The 21,087-nt window shown below is 42.2% G+C and overlaps 1 protein-coding gene across 1 annotated transcript in view; it reads left to right on the forward strand.

The window, feature by feature from the left end:
* Positions 1 to 20,664, forward strand: part of LOC110257960 (heat shock transcription factor, Y-linked-like) — a 63,809-nt gene extending 43,145 nt beyond the window's left edge. The window contains exons 2-4 of the mRNA XM_021080974.2: positions 18,137 to 18,404; positions 18,828 to 19,288; positions 20,610 to 20,664. Of these exons, the coding sequence (XP_020936633.2) occupies positions 18,137 to 18,404; positions 18,828 to 19,288; positions 20,610 to 20,664 (784 nt within the window). The remainder of the gene's footprint in view (positions 1 to 18,136; positions 18,405 to 18,827; positions 19,289 to 20,609) is intronic.
* The last annotated feature ends 423 nt before the right edge of the window (positions 20,665 to 21,087 follow it).

Here is a 21,087-nt window from a genome sequence, read left to right on the forward strand (position 1 = left end):
AAAAATTAAAAAAAAAAAAAGAATCCATATAATCAAAATAGAAATGAAAAAGGAGAAATCACAACAGATACAGCAGAAATACGAAAACCAGAAGAGAATACTCTGAACAACTACATGCCAACAAATTTGACAATCTGGAAGAGATTGAGAACTGTCTAGAATCTTACAGCCTGCCATAATTGAATCAAGGAAAACAGACCAACTGAACAGACCACTCACTAGAAATGAAATTGAAGATGTCATAAAAACACTCCCTAAAAATTGCCCAGGACTAGATGGGTTCACAGGTGAATTCAGCCAAATACATAAAGGGGATCTGGTGCCCATACTCTTTAAACTCTTTCAAAAGGTTGAAGAAGAAGGAATACTCCCAAAGACATTCTATGATGCCACCATCACCCTAACTCCAGAACCAGACAAAGATACCACTGAAAAACAAAACTATCGGCCAATATCTTGGAAGAATATTGATGCAAAAATTCTCAACAAAAGCTGAGGCAACCGAATCCAACAACATATCAAAAAAATCATACGCCATGCCAGGTAGGCTTCATCCCAGGTTCACAAGGATGATTCCACATAAACAAATGAACTTAACGTCATACACCACACTAACAAAATCAAAAATCATATGATCATCTCAATGGATACAGAAAAAGCATTTGAAAAAGTCCAACATCCCTTCATGATCAAGGCCCTCACCAAAGTCTGTAGAGAGGGAACATTTCTGAACATGATCAAAACCATTTAGGACAAACCCACAGCAAATATCATACACAAGGGGGGAAAAACTGAAAGCCTTCTCATTCAAATCTGGAACAAGACAGAGATCCCCTCTCTCACCACTGCTATTCAACATAGTGCAGGAAGTCCTAGCCACAGCAATTAGACAAACAGAAGACAAAAAAGCATCCACATGGGAAGAGAAGAGATAAAACTGTCACTGTATGCAGATGATATGAGCCTATGCATAGAAAACCCTAAGGACTCAAAACAAAAATTACTTGAACTGATTAATAAATTCAGCAAAGTAGCAGGCTATAAGATGAACATTCAGAAGTCAGCCGCATTTTTCTATACCAGCAATGAAATATTAGAAAAAGAATACCAAAATGCAGTACCTTTTCAAATTGCACCTCACAAAAACAAATACCTCGAAATACACCTAACCAAGGAGGTAAAGGATTATATGCTGAGAACTATAAAACTTTAATCAAAAAAATCAAAGAAGATGTATGGAAACGGAAGGTAATCCATGTTCATAGAATGGAAAAAACAATATGGTAAAAATGGCCATGTTACACAAACCAATCTACAGATTCAATGCAATCCCTAGCAGATTACCCATGACATTTTTCGCAGAACTAGAACAAACCATCAAAACGTTTATATGGATCCACAAAAGACCCAGAATTGCCAAAACAATCCTGAGAAACAATACCCTAGCAGGAGGCATAACTCTTCCAGACTTCAAGCAATATTGCAAAGCCACAGTCATCAAAATAGTGTGGTATTAGTATCAAAACAGACAGACAGACCCATGGAACAGAATAGAGAACCTGGAAATGAACCCTGACACCTATGGGCAATTCATCTTTGACAAGGGTGACAAGAACATCAAATGGGAAAAAGAAAGTCTATTCAGCAAGCATTGCTGGGAAACCGAGACAGCTGCATGCAAATCAGTGAAACGAGAACACACCCTCACACCATGCACCAAAATAAACTCCAAGTGGCTGACAGACTGAAATAGAAGACAGGACACCATCAAACTCCTAGAAGGGAATATAGGCAAAACACTCTCTGACATCAACCTCATGAATATTTTCTCAGCTCTTTCTCCCAAGGCAACAGAAATAAGAGCAGAATTAACCCAAAGGGACCTAACCAAACTCTTTGTTTACTTCTTTATCGGCTGCTCCATGGGTATAGAGTACAGGAAAAGTGATTTTACCCTCACCCTGAAACTTCCCGAGCCTGGTACTGAAATGAGGATCTTTACACCTGTCACTGTGTCATCACTCTCCTGGCCTCCTCTTTTCACCTTGCTAAGTTACCTCTTCATTTGTAGAATCCCCTTCCCATCCACAATCTCTCTGCAAGTTAAACTGTACACATCTGGATAAATATAACTAAAGACAGAACCTATATGGAAGATGGCGGAATAGAAGGACTGGTGTTCAACTTATCTCCTAAAAACAACAAAGTTATCTCCTAAAAACAACAAAGTTCACAACTAAAGACTGAGCATTCTTCACCCAAATGGGCTGGAAACCTTAAAAAAGAACTCCTACTCCAGAAGAAAAAGAGGAGGCCACATCAAGAGGTAGGAGGGGCAATTTCATGATATAAACAACCCCATACCTCCCAGGGGGGGGTGGAAGCTCCACAGACTGGAAACTAACCGGCCCACAGAGACTCACCTACAGGAGGGAGAGTTCTGAGCCCCACATCAAACTCTCCCATGTGGGGATCTGGCACGGGGAGAAAGAGCCCCTGGAGTATCTGGCATTGAAGGCCAGTGGGGCTTGTGTGCAGGAGCTCCACAGAACTGCGGGAAACAGAGACCCCATTCTTCAAAGGCACACACAAACTTCCACATGCACTGGGTCCCAGGGCAAAGCAGAGTCTCCATGGGAGTCTGGGTCAACATTGACCACAGTCCTTGGAGGACATCCTGGGAAATCAGGGGTGAACGTGGCTTATTGTGAGGGAAGGACATTGAAAGCAAAGCTCTTGGGAATATTCAGCAGCCACACGTTTCTCTGGAGGTGGCCATTTGGGGAAAATGCCAGGCCCCACCAGTCAGTCAGCTGCTGAGAGGCCCCAGGACAAACAACAACCCAGGTGGGATCACAGCCCTGCCCCTCAGTAAACAGCCTACCTAAAGACCCCTCAGGCACACAGCTGCCTCTAATCCCATCCAGAGACTAAGCCCCACCCACCGGAGGGATTAGAATCGGCTCCACCTACCAGGGGGCAGGCATCAGCCCCTCCCATCAGAAAGCCTACAGCAAGCACCCAAACTGACTCCAGCCACAGGGGGGCAGACATAGAAGTAAGAGAGGCTACAACTCTGTTATCTGTAAGAAGGTCACCACACCAAAAACCTATAAACATGAAAAGACAGAGAACTATAACTCAGATGAGGGAGAAAGGGAAAACCCCAGAAAATCAGCTAGGCCATGAGGAGAATCTCAGCCTCCAGGAAAAAGACTTTAGACAGTTGATGCTGGAGATGATGCAAGACATTGGAAATAAACTGGAGGTCAAGATGGATAACTTACAGGAACCACTGTCCAAAGAGATGTAAGATATAAATCTTAAACAAGAAGAGATGCAAAATACAATGCCTGAAATAAAAAAATTCACTTGAAGCAGCTAACAGCAGAATCCTGGAGGCCGAAGAATGAATAAGAGAGGTGGAGGACAGATAATTGGAAATTACGGATGTAGAACAGAAAAGAGAAAAAAGATTGAAAACAAACGAAGAGAGTCGCAGAGAACTCTGGGGCAACATTAGAGGCATCAACATCCCTATTAGAGGGGTGCCAGAAGGAGAAGAGAGAGAGAAGGCGACAGAAAAAAATATTCCAAGAGATAATAGCCAAAACCTCTGCTAACATGGGGAAGGAATCGCTCACTCAAATCCAGGAAGCACAACGAGTACTATATAAAATAAACACAAGGAGGCACACCCCAAGACACATATCAATCAAACTGACCCAAATTAAAGACAAAGAGAAAATCTTGACAGCAGCTAGGGAAAAGAAACAAATAACATACAGGGAAACCCAACAAGGGTGTCGGCAGAGTTTTCAACAGAAACTCTGCAGGCCCAGAAGGGAGTGGCATGATAGACTTAACATGATGAAAGGAAAAATCCTCCAACCAAGATTCCTCTACCCATCAAGGCTCTCGCTCAGATTTGAAGAAGATAGCAAAACCTTCACAGATAAGCCAAAGCTGAGAGAATTCAGCGACATGAAACCAGCCTTACAACAAACACTAGAGGAAATTCTATAGGCGGAAAAGAACAAGAGAAGATGGGAAGAAAAAAGAGCAGCAAAAACAAATCCATAGTGATAAATAAAAAGGCAATAAGAACATACATATCAATAATCACCTGTAATGTGAATGGACTAAATCCCCCAGCCAAAAGACGTAGATGGGCTGAATGGATACAAAAACAAGACCCGTACATATGCTGTCTTCAAGAGACCCATAGGGACACATACAAATTGAAAGGGAGAGGATGGAAGAAACTATTTCATGCAAACAGGGATCAACAGAAAGCTGGAGGAGCAAGACTCATATCAGACTTTAAAATGAAGAATACTTTCAGGGACAAAGAAGGCCAATTACATAATGACCAAAGGATCAATCCATGAAGATGATATAACAATTTTAAATATCTATGCATCCAACGCAGGTTCACCACTCTATATAACGCAACCGCTAACAACCATAAAAGGACAAATTGACAATAACACAATCATCGTGGGGGACTTGAACACCCCACTTACAGCAATGCACAGATCAACCAGACAGAAAATCAATAAGGAAACACAAGTCCTGAATGATGCATTAAACCAGATGGACTTAAGAGATATTTATAGGACATTTTATCCAAAAGCAACGGAATACACATTCTTCTCAAGTGCACATGGAACAGTCCCTAAGATGGATCACATCCTGGGCTACAAATCCAACCTCGGTAACTTCAAGAAAATCGAAATCACATCAAGCATCCTTTCCGACAACAACGCTATACGGCCGGAAATCAACAACAAGCAAAAAACTGCAAAAAACGAAAACACATGGAGGCGAAACAACATGCTACTCAACAAGCAATGGATCACTGAAGCAATCGAAGAGGAAATTAAAAATTACCTGGCAGCAAATGACAACAAGATACAACACTCCAAAACCCTTGGGATGCAGCAAAAGCCGTTCAAGAGGAAAGTTTATATCCAAACAAGCCCACCTCAGGAAACAAGAAAAAGCTCAAATAAACAAGATAGCTCTACATCTGAAGCAGCTAGAGCAAGAAGAACAGACAAGACCTAAAGTCAGTAGAGGGAAGGAAATCATAAAGAGCAGAGCAGAAATCAATGACATAGAAACAAAGAAACCCATCGAAAAGATGAATGAAACGAAAAGCTGGCTCTTTGAAAAGATCAACAAAATTGATAAACCCCTAGCCAGACTTATCAAGCAAAAAAAAGAGAGGACTCAAATCAATCAAATTAGAAATGAAAACGGAGAAGTAACACGGACATCACAGAAATACAAAGGATCCTAAGAGACTACTATCTGCAACTATATGCCAATAAAATGGAAAAACTAGAAGAAATGGGCAAATTCTTACATAAGTACGATCTTCCTAGACTAAACCAAGATGAAGTAGAAAAGACAATTGGACCAATCGCAAGAACTGAAATTGAAACGGTGATTTAAAAACTTCCAACCAACCAAAGTCCAGGGCCAGATGGCTTCACAGACAAATTCTATCAAACATTTAGAGAAGAGCTAACACCTCTCCTTCTGAATCTATTTCCAAAAATTCCAGAAGAAGGGATACTCCCAAACTCATTCTATCAGGCCACTATCACCCTGATACCACAACCAGACAAAGACACCACAAAAAAAGACAACTACACGCCAATTTCACTGATGAACATCAATGCAAAAATCCTCCACAACATACTAGCAAACCGCATCCAACAATACATTCAAAGGATTGGACATCATGATCAAGTGGGATTTATCCCAGGGATGCAAGGGCTCCTCAATATCCTCAAATCCATCAGGTGATACACCACATTCACAAACGGAAGAAGAAAAACCATATGATCCTCCCAATAGATGTCGAAATAAAGCCTTTGACAAAATCCAAAACCCATTTCTGATAAAAAAACCCTTCAGAAAGTGGGCATAACAGGAACCTACCTCAACATGATAAAGGCCATATATGACAAACCCACAGCAAACATCATTCTCAATGGCGAAAAGCTGCAAGAATTCCCGTGGAGATCAGGAACAAGACAAGGATGTCCGCTCTCGCCACTACTCTTCAACATTGTTCGGGAAGGCCTAGCCACAGCCATCAGAGAAGTAAAAGAAATAAAAGGAATCCAAATTGGAAAGGAAGAAGTGAAACTTTCCCTATTTGCAGATGACATGATACTATACCTAGAGAATCCTCAAGACTCTACCAGAAAACTGTTAGAGCTCATCCACCAAATTGGCAAAGTCGCAGGATACAAAATCAATACACAGAAATCAATGGCATTTCTATACACTAACAATGAAAGAGCAGAAAGAGAAATTAGGGAAGCAATCCCGTTTACCATTGTATCCAAAAAAAAAAAAAAAAAAAAAAAAAAACCTAGGAGTAAACCTACCTAAAGGGACAAAAGACCTGTACTCTGAAAACTATAAGCCACTGATGAAAGAAATCAAAGATGACACCAATAGATGGAAAGATATACCATGCTCGTGGATTGGAAGAGTTAATATTATCAAAATGACTATACTACCCAAGGCAATCTACAGATTCAATGCAACCCCTATCAAATCACCAAGGAGTGTTTTCACAGAACTCGACCAAAATGTTTTAAAGTTTCTTTGGAAGCACAAAAGACCCACACTAGCCAAAGACATCCTGAAAAAGAAAAATGGAGCTGGAGGAATCAGGCTCCCGGACTTCAGACTCTACTACAAAGCAACAATCATCAAAACCGCATAGTACTGTCACAAAGACAGAAATAGAGATCACTGGAACAGGGGAGAAAGCCCAGAGGTAAACCCACACACCTACAGCCAACTCATCTATGACAAAGGAGGCAAGAATATACAATGGAGAAAGGACAGCTGGTTCCGTAAGTGGTGCTGGGAAAACAGGACAGCCACATGGAAAAGGATGAAAAGAGAACACTCCCTAACACCATACACAAAAATGAACTCCACATGGATGAAAGACGCAGATATAAGACCAGACACTATCAGACTCCTGGAGGAAAACATAGGCCAAACACTCTGATATAAACGGTAGCAACATCTTCTCGGATCCACCTCTCACAGTATTGACAACACAAACAAAAAGGTACAAATGGGACCTAATCAAACTTCAACGCTTCTGCACAGCAAAGGAAACCCTAAACAAAACAAAAAAACAACCCACAGAATGGGAGAAAATCTTTGGAAGTGAAGGGACTGACAAGGCATTCATGCCCAAAATTTATAAACACCTTCTGCAGCTCCACACCCACAAAACAAACAACCCCATCGAAAAACGGGAAGAAGATCTAAACCGACAGTTCTCCAAAGAAGACATACAGATGGCCAAGAAACACATGAAAGGATGTTCAACATCACTCATTATTAGAGAGATGCAAATCGAAACCTCTCTGAGGTACCACCTTACACCAGCCAGAATGCCCATCATCCAAAATCTACAAACAATCAGTGTTGGAGAGGGTGCGGTGAAAAAGGAACCCTAGTACACTGTTGGTGGGATTGTCAATTGGTGCAACCATTGTGGGAAGCAGTATGGAGAGTCCTCAGAAAACTAAACACAGAACTCCCATTGGATCCAGCAATCCCACTCCTGGGCATCTACCCAAAAAAGCCGTGACTCGCAAAGACATATGCACTCCAATGTTCATTGCAGCACTATTTTCAATAGCCAAGACATGGAAACAACCTAAATGTCCATCAACAGAGAAGTGGATCAAGAAGATGTGGTACATATACACAATGGAATATTACTCAGCCTTTAAAAGGAGCAAAACACTGGCATTTTTTTTGCAACATGGATGGACCTAGAAACGATCATGCTAAGTGAAGTCAGCCATACAATGAGACACCAACAACAAATGCTTTCACTGATCTGTGGAATCTGAAAAAAGGATAGACTGAACTTCTCTGCAGAAGAGATGTTGACTCACAGACATTGAAAAAAATTGTGGTCTCTGGAGGAGACAGTTTGGTGGGTGGTGGGATGTGCTTGGGCTTTGGGATGGAAATCCTGTGGATTCAGATTGTTATGATCATTATACAACTACAGATGTGATAAATTCCTTTGAGAAATATATGTGTGTGTGTATGTGTACACACATATATAAGATTAAAGACAATATTACCATCCAATTTAGTCGAGCATCTCATGACTAAGAGGAAGGAAAGCACTGTGCATCAATGCTAAATAGTAAAGAGATGCAAAGCCCAAACTAAATCTCATTCGTTATACAGGTAAGTTCATACAACATATTATAGGCATCTTTTCAAGATAAAACTTTTCACTCTCTCCTATGGTTGTGATTCAAGGTAGAGTTTGCAATTTGGAGCTCAGAGACACCTGAATTAGGCTCTCTTCCCCTGATAGCCCCAAAGGTGACTTCTTTCATATATGATCCAGCCATTCTAGCACCCCAAAATTCTCAGCCACGGTTTAATGAGACATTTTAAATTCTTAACATGAACTCCTATTTTTTTCACATATACATAATATTTTATCAGCCAATCCCCCACAAAATCTGCATGTGTAAATCTAAGGGCATGTCCTGTGAAGAAAATAGACACTAACATTCTCCAAAAAAAAAAAAAAAAAAAAAAATCAGGAGAAATCACTGTCAAATTTCATGAAACTACATTTCGTGGAGTGTCTATCTTCATGAAATGTTTACTGAAAGGAAAATTCACGACCATTTGTTAATACAAAGCATTCTGACTTAAGAACTGCATTACACTAAGACATAGTGCCAAACTAGACACTCTTTCTAGTTGTGAAAATATTCCGTCCTTAAATGTGATAAATATGGAAAGCATCATGTATTTTTGACACATATTAAATATTTACCAAAGCTGGAATGGGAAACCACTCACAACATTTTTGTAACACTTCTTTCAGCCATGAAGCCACAGAAATTCTTACCAAACATGAGGTCTCTTTGTGCAAAGGAACAGCTTGTTATCCCATATTAAGACCACTTCATAAAATCTAGGTCCTATTTTATGTTGCTACTCCTTTGTTTCTGGACTCCTACACAATAATGTTCAGAAAACCAGATCAATGCACCCAAACTGCTGAGACCCTTATATTTTCCAAATAAGAACCAACTCTCTGGAACAATGATGGCCCTGACTACCTTTTAGCTTTGTAAGTTCCACCGCACACCATACCTTGGCAAATTCTCACCCTCTCCACCTACCCCTCCATGACCCTATCTTGGAACAGTCTCACCCTTTCCTCATATGCACCTTTTACAGCCTGAGGCTAAGCCTGACACTGGTTACTTCAGCCACAAGCCCCTAGGAAACCTGCAACCCCATAATGCCAGGAAGGCCTAGCCTTCTCACACATCCCCTGGCCATTTCCTGGTCACAAAACCTATGGGAAACCTCAATGCTCCTGACTCTATGCCCTACTTATTTCCTCACCAAAACCCCTCCGCCTATTTCCTGTTCTAACAAAAGAAAAAAAAAAAGACTACGATTCCATGTAATCTTGGATTATATCCTTTGGCTCTTTCAAAAATGGCAAGTTTCCTCTTACACTCATATAAGTCGTTTTTCTTATAAACTCTCTTGTTATGACTTATCTCCTACTTGTTGGATTTCCTTAATGGTATGGGCCTTACATAAACGCAAAATCGCTACTTCATGAATGCTTAGCATATATTGATAGACGTACCAACAAGAATCATATTTGCTGTGCTAATATGACTATGAAAATGTCAGGTTCCCAGCAGCGTGGAGACAGACCCCCTTTGCCCCCATATATGGCTGTTCAACTTGGAGACCTGCTATGGACAACCTCTCCCAGAATTGGATGCTCAGTTTGAGCAGCAAGAACCAACGGACTGAGGAAAACACCTGGAGGCATATGTTAACTTCTATAGTGATGAACTGCTCTCTGTCATGGGACTTGTCCCCCTACTCCTCCCTTGACCTTCCCCTCCACTTTCTTCATTGTTCCCATCAAGGTTCCTGCCATGAACTCCCACCACTGATTCCTGCCACAGATCCTTTATAAGCCTAGCCCCTCCTCACAGTCAAGGCTGGTGCCCTCCTGAGCCATTAATAAATCTCTCCTGTTTATCAAATGCCCTTGCCCACTCCTCCCTCAGCAAACTTCACATATGGTGCTAAACCCCAAGCGGGCATGATACGAGAATGGGAATCAGATCAGTGGTGCCCCAAACTCCTGGGTTTGAAAGCCAGAGAGCAGCAGGCAGGGGCAGCTCTTCCTGGCTTAACCTCTGGAACCCACCCAGGTTTGGGTCCCTGATGAGAGGGATGGGGCCAAGTGTCTATGCATTCTACAGACCTAGTGTGATGCTTTGTTGCAGAAGGTTGTACTCTGATGTGCCAGAGGAACTGGGGCCCAAGAGCCATGCTGACAGGAGTCCCAGAAAAGTGACTTTTTCTCACCGAAATATAAGAAGGCAAGTGCTGGATGCAGAGGCAGTCATGGAAAGGTGGAATTCCCCGTTAGGAGTTCCTGCCTGGCTGAGCAGGAGAGGACTGGTGCAGAGGTGCCTGGATCAGCGAAAAACCTCCCTCTCTGTCCCTCAGCGTCCACTATCCAGACTTTAGAGACACTCAGCCTAAGAAGTGGCACTCCCTAAGGTGGCCCCTTCCTTAGCCCACATCCCCTCTTGGTCCTCATCATGGCGAAGAATCCCTCCACTCCTCCACAGGGGACACCTCTTGGTGGCCTCTATGGAATTTAGGTATTCCTAAGAGGAAATGTTAGGTCCAAGCATCTTTACTTCTTCTGTAACTCCGTGTGCACAGGATAAACATTAGCTAATGGCTCTCAATGCTCCCAAAATGCCACTTTCAATTTTTTTCTATAGTGATGTTGTATTTGTTTTTCCATTATAGCTGGTCCACCGTGTTCTGTTCACGTTCTGCTTCATCACTGTACAGCGTGGTGAGCCCCTTCCACATACATGTATGCATTCTATTTTCTCCCTTTATCATGCTCCGCCCTGAGGGACCAGACAGAGTTCCTAGGGCTACGCAGCAAGATCCCATTGCTAATCCAATCCAAAGGCACTAGAAGGCATCTATTAACCCCAAGCACCCCATCCATCCCACTCCCTCCCTCTCCCTCTCCCCCTTGGCAACCACAAGTCCACATTCAATGTAAATAGCTTGAGTGACCTCAATAACATTTGTCACTGTAATGACGAGTGGCATGAAAGGCCCTATGTCTTTACCCTCAGCCCATACCCCTCCCTCTGTTCTCCTTGCTTCACATTTCAAATTCTTCTCCACCATTCTTGTCATAGTCCCGCTCATTCTGATAGCTCCTGCTTTGATCCTGCAGATCATTATTCTCCACAATACAAATCTCTCCATGCCTCCAGCTTTCCCCCAACTCAAAATCCTCCACTCTCTGACCCAAGCCGTCCTCAGCTTCTCCCCATCCTAACCCAGATACTGACCCCTCTCTCTCTCTCTCTCTCTCTCCTCCTCATTCACAATTCTGTACCCAGCTTCCTCCTTCTCCAAACTCCTCCCAACCAGCTCCTTTGGTCCCTTGAAGGGGAGTTGCCAGCACTGGAGGGATTGCCCAGGTCCATGTCCCCATTTCCATGTCCAACCCCTCCCACTTAAATTGAAAAACAAAAAAGATGAGACTCCTTCTCTTCTGATCCCTCCATCTACATTTAAGGAATTTGAACAAATCACTCAGTCCTGTGACCTTACCTGCCATGGTGTTGATGTCACCTTATCCTTCATCCTCGACCTTGAGGAAAAGGAAAGGGTCTGGTTAGCCACTCATGCCCACACAGAGGACCTCTGCTGGCAAAACAAGAACCAAAGAGTGCGGGTGGTAGCAGTCCCAAGACAGGATCCAAACTGGGACTCTCCAGTCGATTCCCAGGCCTTCAGACACCAGAGTCACATGGTAACTTGTCTCATAGGAGGACTATGTGAAGAAGGTCTTAACTAAAAAAAGAAGAAGAAATTCGTCAAAGCCCACATGAAAAACCTGCTCTCCTTCCTGATTAACACAGGCACTTCAAAAAGATACATAGTTAGACCTTTCCCACTTGGACGGAATCTTTCCTTCCACACTCCCTTCATCTCTCAGTCTGTCCCTGACATAAGGCACAGATTACAAAAGTGGGAGGATGGGCCTCAAACCCCTCAGCAGGATGTCTTCACCCTCACCTTCAAGGTCTTTAATAATCAGCATAAAGAGGCTGAAAGCCAACACTTAAAAAGAGATCGGGCTAAATACAAAATGCAGGCAACTGCCATTCAGGGCTCCCCCAAATATCAGCCCCTTCCCTGGACAATGGCTCTAAGGCACTCCAGGCCCCTGCTGCAGGTGTGATAAGAGAGGCCACTGGAAACCTCTCAGGGGAGGGCCACACCCCTCCCTGCAGGGAGACCAGAATCCTTGGGCCTCAACAGGCCAAGCCACCTTGGCAGGATCACAGAAGACTGAGGGTGCCCTGGAAACCCCTGGATCCTTGACCCACAACTACTACTCGGGTGAAGCACCAGGTAACTCTGCTAGTTGTAGGCAAGCTGGTATCCTTTCTTATCAACACAGGGGCCACTTACTCAGCACAACGTGAATTAACAGGTCACAAACACCCCTCTCAAGTCTCTATTGTGCATGTTGGTGGTCTCATCTCCAAACCCTTACCATAGCCCCTTCTAACCTGCACCCCATCAGGGACACCCTTTAGCTGTTCTTTCCTGAAATTAACCAAGTGCCCAGCCCCAATTCTTGGCAGAGTTATTTTATCTAATTTCAGACCCTCCCTCAGACTTCTCACTCCTGTCTCTCTTTCCGGGCCCTCTCTCCTCCCCCTTGCTCATCTAGAACATGATAAGCTACCTCTCCCTGCCTCCGTTCTTTTGCCCTGGGTGTGGGATACCTCCACCCATTCCATAGCTCAGCAGCTTGCTCCCATTCAAACTGAATGATCTAACTTAAATGGGCATGTCTTCAGAGTCATTGGCAGAAGCCTTTCTTATTGCACCTAGGTTTGATAAATGTCAAATCGGATGCTGAGGCTTCAGTTACTAAGAAGGGACAGCAACATCACTTAAGACTATTATCGGTGTTTTGGTGCTATGCTGTGATGTTCTGTACCAGGAAACACATACTTTTAGAAATGATAAAAAGTCCATCCAGAAAAGTAGACATTGTGTTTTCAGTAAAGAAGGAAGGAGGAATGGAATTGCATTCTATTAAGGGAACAGAAAGTAAGTCTGTCGTGTAGCTTGTTACTTTGAATGGAAAGGTAGCAGACAGAATAATATGGATACAGAAAGTGATGGAAGATTTCTGCGAAGTGGACACTAGACAGGATTTTCAAGCTTGGTCGGGACTGACTGGGAGTTTAAAGTTAAAAAATAAAGTAACTTTAAAGGTAAGCTCGTGTAAAACTTGAATTAGGTTTCTGCCTCTCTGCTAAAAGAAAGGTTTCTGAACCTTCTTAACCTTACCTTGTTCATACTCTTGATAACAGGTTACATGAATCGATTGGCCTTTAATTTGTATTTGCTTTTGAAATCCTTTGTTACGTTGGTTGAGTGACTAGGTAATGTTTTACAATAAAGTGAGATTCTGTTTGGCCAGGTGTTTAAAATTTGCATTCTCTCTCTCTCTCTGCGTGTGTGTGTGTGTATTTGCAAATTTCCTAAGTGTAAATTACAGTGTTACAGGGGCGAAATTGTCAGATGAAAGGTATGAACCCAATCTATAAAGATACAGCTCACAACTTACTCCCTCATTCTCAGACATTTGCCAACCTGATGACCTTGTAGCATGGGAAAAGTGTGCCCCTAAATCACAGGAGGGAAGATAGGTAAGCAACAGCTGTGAATTCAAGAGCCATGACTGTGGGAAATCCAAGAGGCAGCTTGGTTCTTCCTGGCTCCCCAGAAAACCCATTAATGAAAAGAAATGCTTTGAAAATATGTTTCCCCTTTGGGGTATTCCTTCTATAGTTCTAGGTTGACAATATTTGGTGAAAATGAGGGTCATTTTAGAGAAAATCTTGTGACTCATACTCTAGTTCTGTGTTTTGAGGTTAGGGTTCACTTTCTAAAACTCACTTCCCAAATAGTTCTTGGAGGCTGTGTTACAATATTTCAATGTTTAAGGGGGGTACTAAGAACATAGTCTCAGCATGGGAAGCTGAGTGCTGCAATCTGTCTCTGGGAGAATATCTGATGCCCCATGATAACCAGGGGGTTATACATTCTGGGAAAGTATCATTTAAAGGGTTGTCTCCAGCCTAGATGGAATGTTTCTTGTCAGGAATACTTAAGTACCATATGCACAAGCAAAGTGAATAAAATAACTCTTAAAATCTCTATTTCCCTCTTAGGAAGGACATCCACATTGCACTGGTCTACAGAGAGAACTACTGACATCAAACTCACCCTAAAACAAAGCCCTAATAACAAAAACACCAATGCCCAGAAAAAAAGAAGACACCATCAGAAGGAGAGCACTATCCCAAGATTCCCCCCCACACTGACCACATGGTCATTTGTTGACCTTCTCATCTACCTTGGTGGGTTTCTCCCCTCCAAGGCTCTTATCAGTGATGTTCCTAGGTGGGATCCCCTCACCTGGCCAACTAATACCTGCTCTCACAAGGGCACAATTATGTTTCCTTCAACTGTTACTCAAGCTCAATCAGCAGGTAAGACTTTAGCCAAGTGACATAACTCTCCTGGGCTACATTAATCGAAATTTAAAGGCTCCCTTGTGTTGGGAATGTTAAAACTGTCAAGGGATAACCAGCCTAAGAACACTGGGGAGTACAGCTGAGTGGACAAGCCAGAATGAAATTTCCTTTAAAGAAAAGGAACGGACTAATCCAGCTGAACAGCGATAAAACAGGGCTGTTTTGTGTGAAGCTTTTCAATTTTCATTTATGACTTTATGAATACTGCTTTCCACATAATTTTTGAGACCACAAATATTTTCATATATTTTTCCACTCCTTATCAGAATAGGTTATTTTGTTTTTACTGCCACCAATATATTGTTATATTTTCTACTGCACAGCATGGTGAGCCAGGTACACAGACATGTTTACATTATTTTCTCATATTATCTTGCTCCATCACAAGTGAGGAGACATAGTTCCCAGGGCTACACAGCATCTCACTGCTTATCCATTCCGAAGGCAAGAGACTGCGTCAATGAACTCCAAGCTCCCACTCAATACCACTCTGTCCCAGTCCCCCTCCCCCTTGAAACCAAAAGTCTATTCTCAAATTCCATGTTTTTCTCTTCTGTGGAAAGCTTCACTTGTGCTCTAAAATAGACACCAGATATAAGGGTTATCATGTGGTGTTTGTCTTTCTCTTTCTGACTTCCTTCTCTCAGCATGAGAGTCTCTAGGTTTATGTTTTATTCACTGTCTCCACAAAATTGCTGTCTCTTGCATTTCCAGAAGTGTAACTGAGTCACTGAAAATGATATATAGTTCCATATGAGATCAGTGGTCTCTAGATATGGGAACATGCAACAAGAGGGAATATTTTCCTGGACCATAATAGACGAGGAAGATGGGTGGTCCAGAGACTTTTGGCTACTCCTAGTATGGCTTTGTCCAGGACTAGCACATTTAATGGCCTATCTGTGACATCATTGCCAGACCTAGCAATGTTCATTGCTGGTACTGTGAGATGAAATGGTCATGAAATGCCTCCCCAAACTATGGTCAAATGTACGGCCATGGGGGAGTATGGCCAACTGTGACCTCAAGTTAGCACTTGCCTAGAGGCTCTCTGTGCAGGAAAACTTGAGGCACAGCAGCTGTTGACCTGCAGCACCTGCTGAGCAGAGCTCAGCGAGGAGACCCGGGGTGAGGCACAGGCCTTCAGACTGATTTCAGGTGAGGATCTCTATGGGCCCAATTCTTGCATCTTCTCTCATCTAGAAATACAGAGATCATTGACCATGGCATCTGCTGGGCCAAAAGGGAGAAAAGGCAGAATGGAGTAGCTGTGGGTCTGGGAAGACTAGGAAATCTTATGGAAGTAATTTTAGGCAAGCCTTTGTATTGCCAAGAACTTAGGGTTTATGTGCCCTGTCAGACGTGATGACACCAGCTGTTCTCAAAGCAGCATCAGCTGGCAGCAGCAACCTTATATTTTCATGGTCTTCTCTTATAGCAACAGAAAGGAGACAACATGTATTATGACCAATAGCTCCTGTGATTTACATGTTAATACCACATCACGTGTTAAAACCTACTCAGATGAAACTACACTCCTCCTTCCACAATACTGGTATCAACCCATGTTTAGTCTTATTTTTCTATTCTTCCCATCCTCTATGGTAGCATGTACCATGTCCATCCACAAGTACTCCCCACCCCAGGCCAGCAGGAAGCAGATAGAGAAGAGTAGACATTCATCCCTATCCCATATAATGGAAGGCTTGAATGAGAGGATCCCAGGAGGATGGAGACAGACCGCCATACACCTCAACTATTGCTGCTCATCTGAGAGACTTGCTGTGAACACCCCTCCCAGAATGTGGATGTGCAAGTTGGGCAGCAAGAAACGAGGACCTGTGGGAAGCAACTGCCTGCACAGACTAACTGCCTACAAGGATTAACTGTGCTCTGTCATGGGTCTTGAGCCCCTACACCTCCCTTGACCTTCCCTTTCTTCTCCATTTTCCCTGCCACAAGGTCCCACCGTGGACTCCAACCACAGACTCCCACCACAGATGCTTTATAAGCCTAACACCTCCTTGCAGTCAAGGCTGATGCCATCGTGAGCTCCACCCAGCCCCCTCAGAGACCCTAATAAATCCCTCTTGTGCACTATTTGGCCTTGTGCATTCCTCCCTCAGCAAACCTAATGGAAAATGTTTGGAATATTGTTTAACACACAGACTACTTACGTAGAATACACAGAAAACTCGATATAATAAAATCAGTGATACCAGATCACTGTCAGTTTTTAACAATGGGAAAACATTATGGTAGAAGGTTTAGAGTATTCAGTTCAATGGCATACATAATCTTCAGAATGTGGTACACCCATCAATTCCCCAGTTCTCATTGTCATCAATCGACAAGGAAATCTCATACCCTTTGGATGGTACTTCCCCAAATTTCCTCTCCTAACACATGCAACCATCAACCTTATTTTGCCTCTATGGCTGTAGATATTTTGCTTGTTGCCCAGGGCCATTCTATGCCTTGGTTAGTGATAAAGGTCGTGGTTTTTGTTTTGTTTTGTTTTGTTTTGCTTTGTTTTTGCTTGTGTATTTATTTCTTTTTTTTTCTTTTCTTTTTGTCTTTTCATTTTTTGGACTGTACCTGGGGCATGCAGAAGTTCCCAGGCCAGGGATTGAACCCATAACACAGCAGAGATCAGAACACTTTTGTAACAAGCTAGACACCATAGAACACTGGATTACTTTTGTTTCACTTTGCCGTTTTTTATTTTTTTCCTCCATTTACAAGGCCTTATATAACAGGCACAAGTGCATATGTGCACAAGAGAGAAATTGCGTTTACTTCAGGGATGAAATGGATTTATTTATTTATGTGATTTTTTTATTAAAAAGATTCCATTGGAATGGGATCTCATTTGCTGACCTCATTTTCTTTTTTCTCTTTGGGTTACTGTTTAAGTACAGAGCTCGTATTTTATATTAACTGGGCTAATTTCATAGAGAAGTAAACCCTGACTGAAGGTGATGCTCAGATTGCTAGGAGACTTGTGTCTTGTGATGTCACAGCTACTCAGGCTGGCAACCATTGTGATGGATTGGATAGTTTATCTGTGAGGCTTACCAAAGCAGCATTTAAAACTGCAGAGTCCAAAAGCCATGCAGGTGAGAAAAGTAGCTGAAGAGAAATTTATCTGAGATGGCACATGCTCCTTCAGAAATTCAAGGTGTGTCTCCTAAAGATGCACCAACTGGTTCAGAATCCTCCATTACATCTCCATGGTGTGATAACTCAATCACTGGGGACTTGGACTTGAAGTCTCAGATTGAAGAAAAAGCTTTCCAGGCTTTGTCTGAGGGCTCCCTGATGAAAGAGCCATGCCACACATTGTGTGCCTCTGAACCAGATGAAGATAGTGATTTTCTTCCTCTGCCCTTTCCCAGAAAACTTTGGGAAATTGTTGAAAGTGATCGATTTAAGTCCATTTGGTGGGATGAAAATGGAACCTCGATCGTGATTAATGAAGAATGCTTCAAGAAAGAAGTTCTGGGGAGAAAGGCTCCCTTCAGAATATTTGAAACTGAGAGTATGAAAAGCTTAGTTCGACAGCTTAACCTTTATGGATTTACTAAATTGCAAAGGAATTTTCAAAGACCTGCCTCACTAGCCAACATTCTGGCAGAAGATAATGAAGTCTCTGCTTGGAACAAGGTATTATGAAATGTCCAGTTACTATTTACAGAGGGACATCTGCAAATATGTTCATACATATAGGGTCATAGTAGACCTTGAAAGTGGGATGAAGTACTGCTACGCTTTTAAGTTGAAGGCCACTTGGTCATAAAATATTTGGGGTGATAGAGAAATTTCCTAGCCACCTGGAGCCTTCTCGATGAACCTCACCCAATACAAGCCCCTGAACCTCATACTGTTACTGTAAATGCACCAGGCATTTTTATTTAAGGACCATAATTGCCTGTTCCCACTACATAAATTTTTGAAAATGTTGGTAATAGATGAGTATTATTTCCTGACATTAACTCTGTGTGATGAAACAAGTCAGATTTTTATGGATTCTTTGTCCTCGTATCTTTGTTTAAAAGGTCACTAAATACCTTTCTCTTTTGGTTTTAGCTGCAGTTCTACCATAATCCAAATTTTAAACGAGGCTGTCCCCATCTGTTGGTGAGGATGAAAAGAAGAGTCAGGATGAAAAATGCTTCTCCAGTATCGGCTTCTCTACTTCAAGGTTGCAGCAAGAAGCGCTCTAGAACAGGGGGTGATGTGGATAACCATAATTCTGATGTGGCTGCAGAAACTCGTGGAGAAGATGCAATTTCAACCTCTACAAATCTAAATGTGCCTTTAATAAGATGGCCTTCTATGAGCCAGAGAATTTCTAATACAACTACCCCAACTAGAAGCGGTCTTTCTTCTCCATCATCACCATCAGTCAGGCCACCAGGACAAATTGCCATGGCTCAACATGCTATTTTTAATCAGTTGACCACGTTTCACATGCACTCACAAAGCAGCTACTCTCCAGCAAGTGGCCACATCGTGAATTTCATTACAACTACCACTTCCATTTCTCAGTACCGTCGTATTTCTAACTTCCCAAGTGGTTATTTTGGACCGAGGGTGGAGCCTTCTCCTTTGCCAACCAGATACCAGAATATATCACCAACTGAGTGCCCTGTGTCTAACCCGCAACCAGCAGCCCATCCATGGTTCCCAATGCCAATGGCCACTGACACATCTGCTGCCTTGCTTTCAAGGCCAAATCCTCAGTCCTCTTCCGTATCTGAACATCACCCTAATTTCCACTGACCTATCAAAGGACTATAGGTTATGCAGGAGAGTGAAGATGAATATTTATGCTGGCAAATGTCACCAAATTCCTGCAATTCTGTTATTTCAGCAATAAACTTGTATGTTCATCCTCATAGCTTCATCTTCTTTTTTTTCTTATTCACCTGGATCTCTTTTTTTAATTTTTCAAGTTCTTTTTTTCTTTTTCTTTTTTTTTTTTATTTTCGCACTCTACAGCAAGTGGGTCAGGTTATCCTTACATGATATATTACAATTACATTTTTTTATTTTGGACACAGTTAAGAGTAAAAGGATGCTGCATTTATTTTTCTAAAATGATTTTTCCATCATAGCTGGTTTACTGTGTTCGATCACTTTCATACTGTGCCGCAAAGTGGCCCCGTCACAGACCCACCCACCCAAGACCCACACCCACACACATACATATCCTTTGTTTCACATTATGCTGCATCAAAAGTGACTAGAGATAGTTCCCATTGATATACAGCATGAACTCATTGCATACCCACTCAACATGTAATAGTTTGCATTTTCAACCCCCGAATCCCAGTCCATCACAATCCTGCACCCTCCCCCTTGGCAACCAAAACCCTGTTGTCCAAATCCATGGGTGTCTTTCCTGTGGAATGTTTCAGTTGTGCCATATATCACATTCCACACATAAGTGATGTCATATTGTGCTTGCCTTCCTCCTTCTGGCTTACTTCACCTAGTAGGAAAGTCTCTAGTTCCAGCCGTGTTGCTGCAAATGGCATTATTCTGTTCTTTTCTTACGGCTGAGTGGTGTTGCATTGTGTATATATACAACATCCCTTAATCCATTCTTTCCAACGGTCATTTAGGTTATTTCCATGTCTTGGCTCTTGGGAATAGTGCTGCAATGGGCGCACATGCACATGTAACTATTTTATGGAAAGTTTTTTTTTTCTTTCCCCAGGTATGCCCAGAGTGGGATTGCTGGGTGTCATGTAGTTCTATATTTAGTTTTCTGAAGTATTTCCATAGTGGTTTCCATAGTGGTTGTAACAATTTACATTCCTCCAACAGCGTAAGAGAGTTTTCTTTTCTCCATACCCTCTCTAGCTTTTTCTCATGTATGGACTTGTTAATGATGGCCATTCTGCCCGGTGTGAAGTGAAACCTCATAGTAGTGTAGATTTGCATTTCTCTAATAAACAGTGATGTTGAGAATTTCTTTATGTGCTTGTTGGCCCTCTGTATATTCTCTTTGGAGAAATGTCTATGCAGGTCTCTTTCCCATGTTTCCACTGAGTAATTGGCTGTTTTGTTGCTGAGGTGTATAGGTTGTTGTAGATTTTAGAGATTGCGACCTTATTAGTTGCATCATCTGAAATAATTGTCTCCCATTGCAGGTTGTCCTTTTGTCATTTTAATTGTTTTCAATGGCAGATTATTTTGCCGTTTTTTAATATTTGAAATGTTTGATAATTAGAGAGGAGTATTTGACATGTCCCCTAGCTGTAACTGTTTCAAAAAGGAAAATGGAACTAAGGAAATAGAGAATAGCTGTCAAGAGTTTTCTGAAATACTCCAGGTTGTA

The sequence above is a fragment of the Sus scrofa genome, chromosome Y, assembly GCF_054392235.1.
Source record: "Sus scrofa isolate SSC_HxYL_T2T_F1_AM1 chromosome Y, Sscrofa_HxYL_maternal_Yorkshire_Landrace_v2.0, whole genome shotgun sequence".
NCBI lineage: Eukaryota > Metazoa > Chordata > Mammalia > Artiodactyla > Suidae > Sus > Sus scrofa.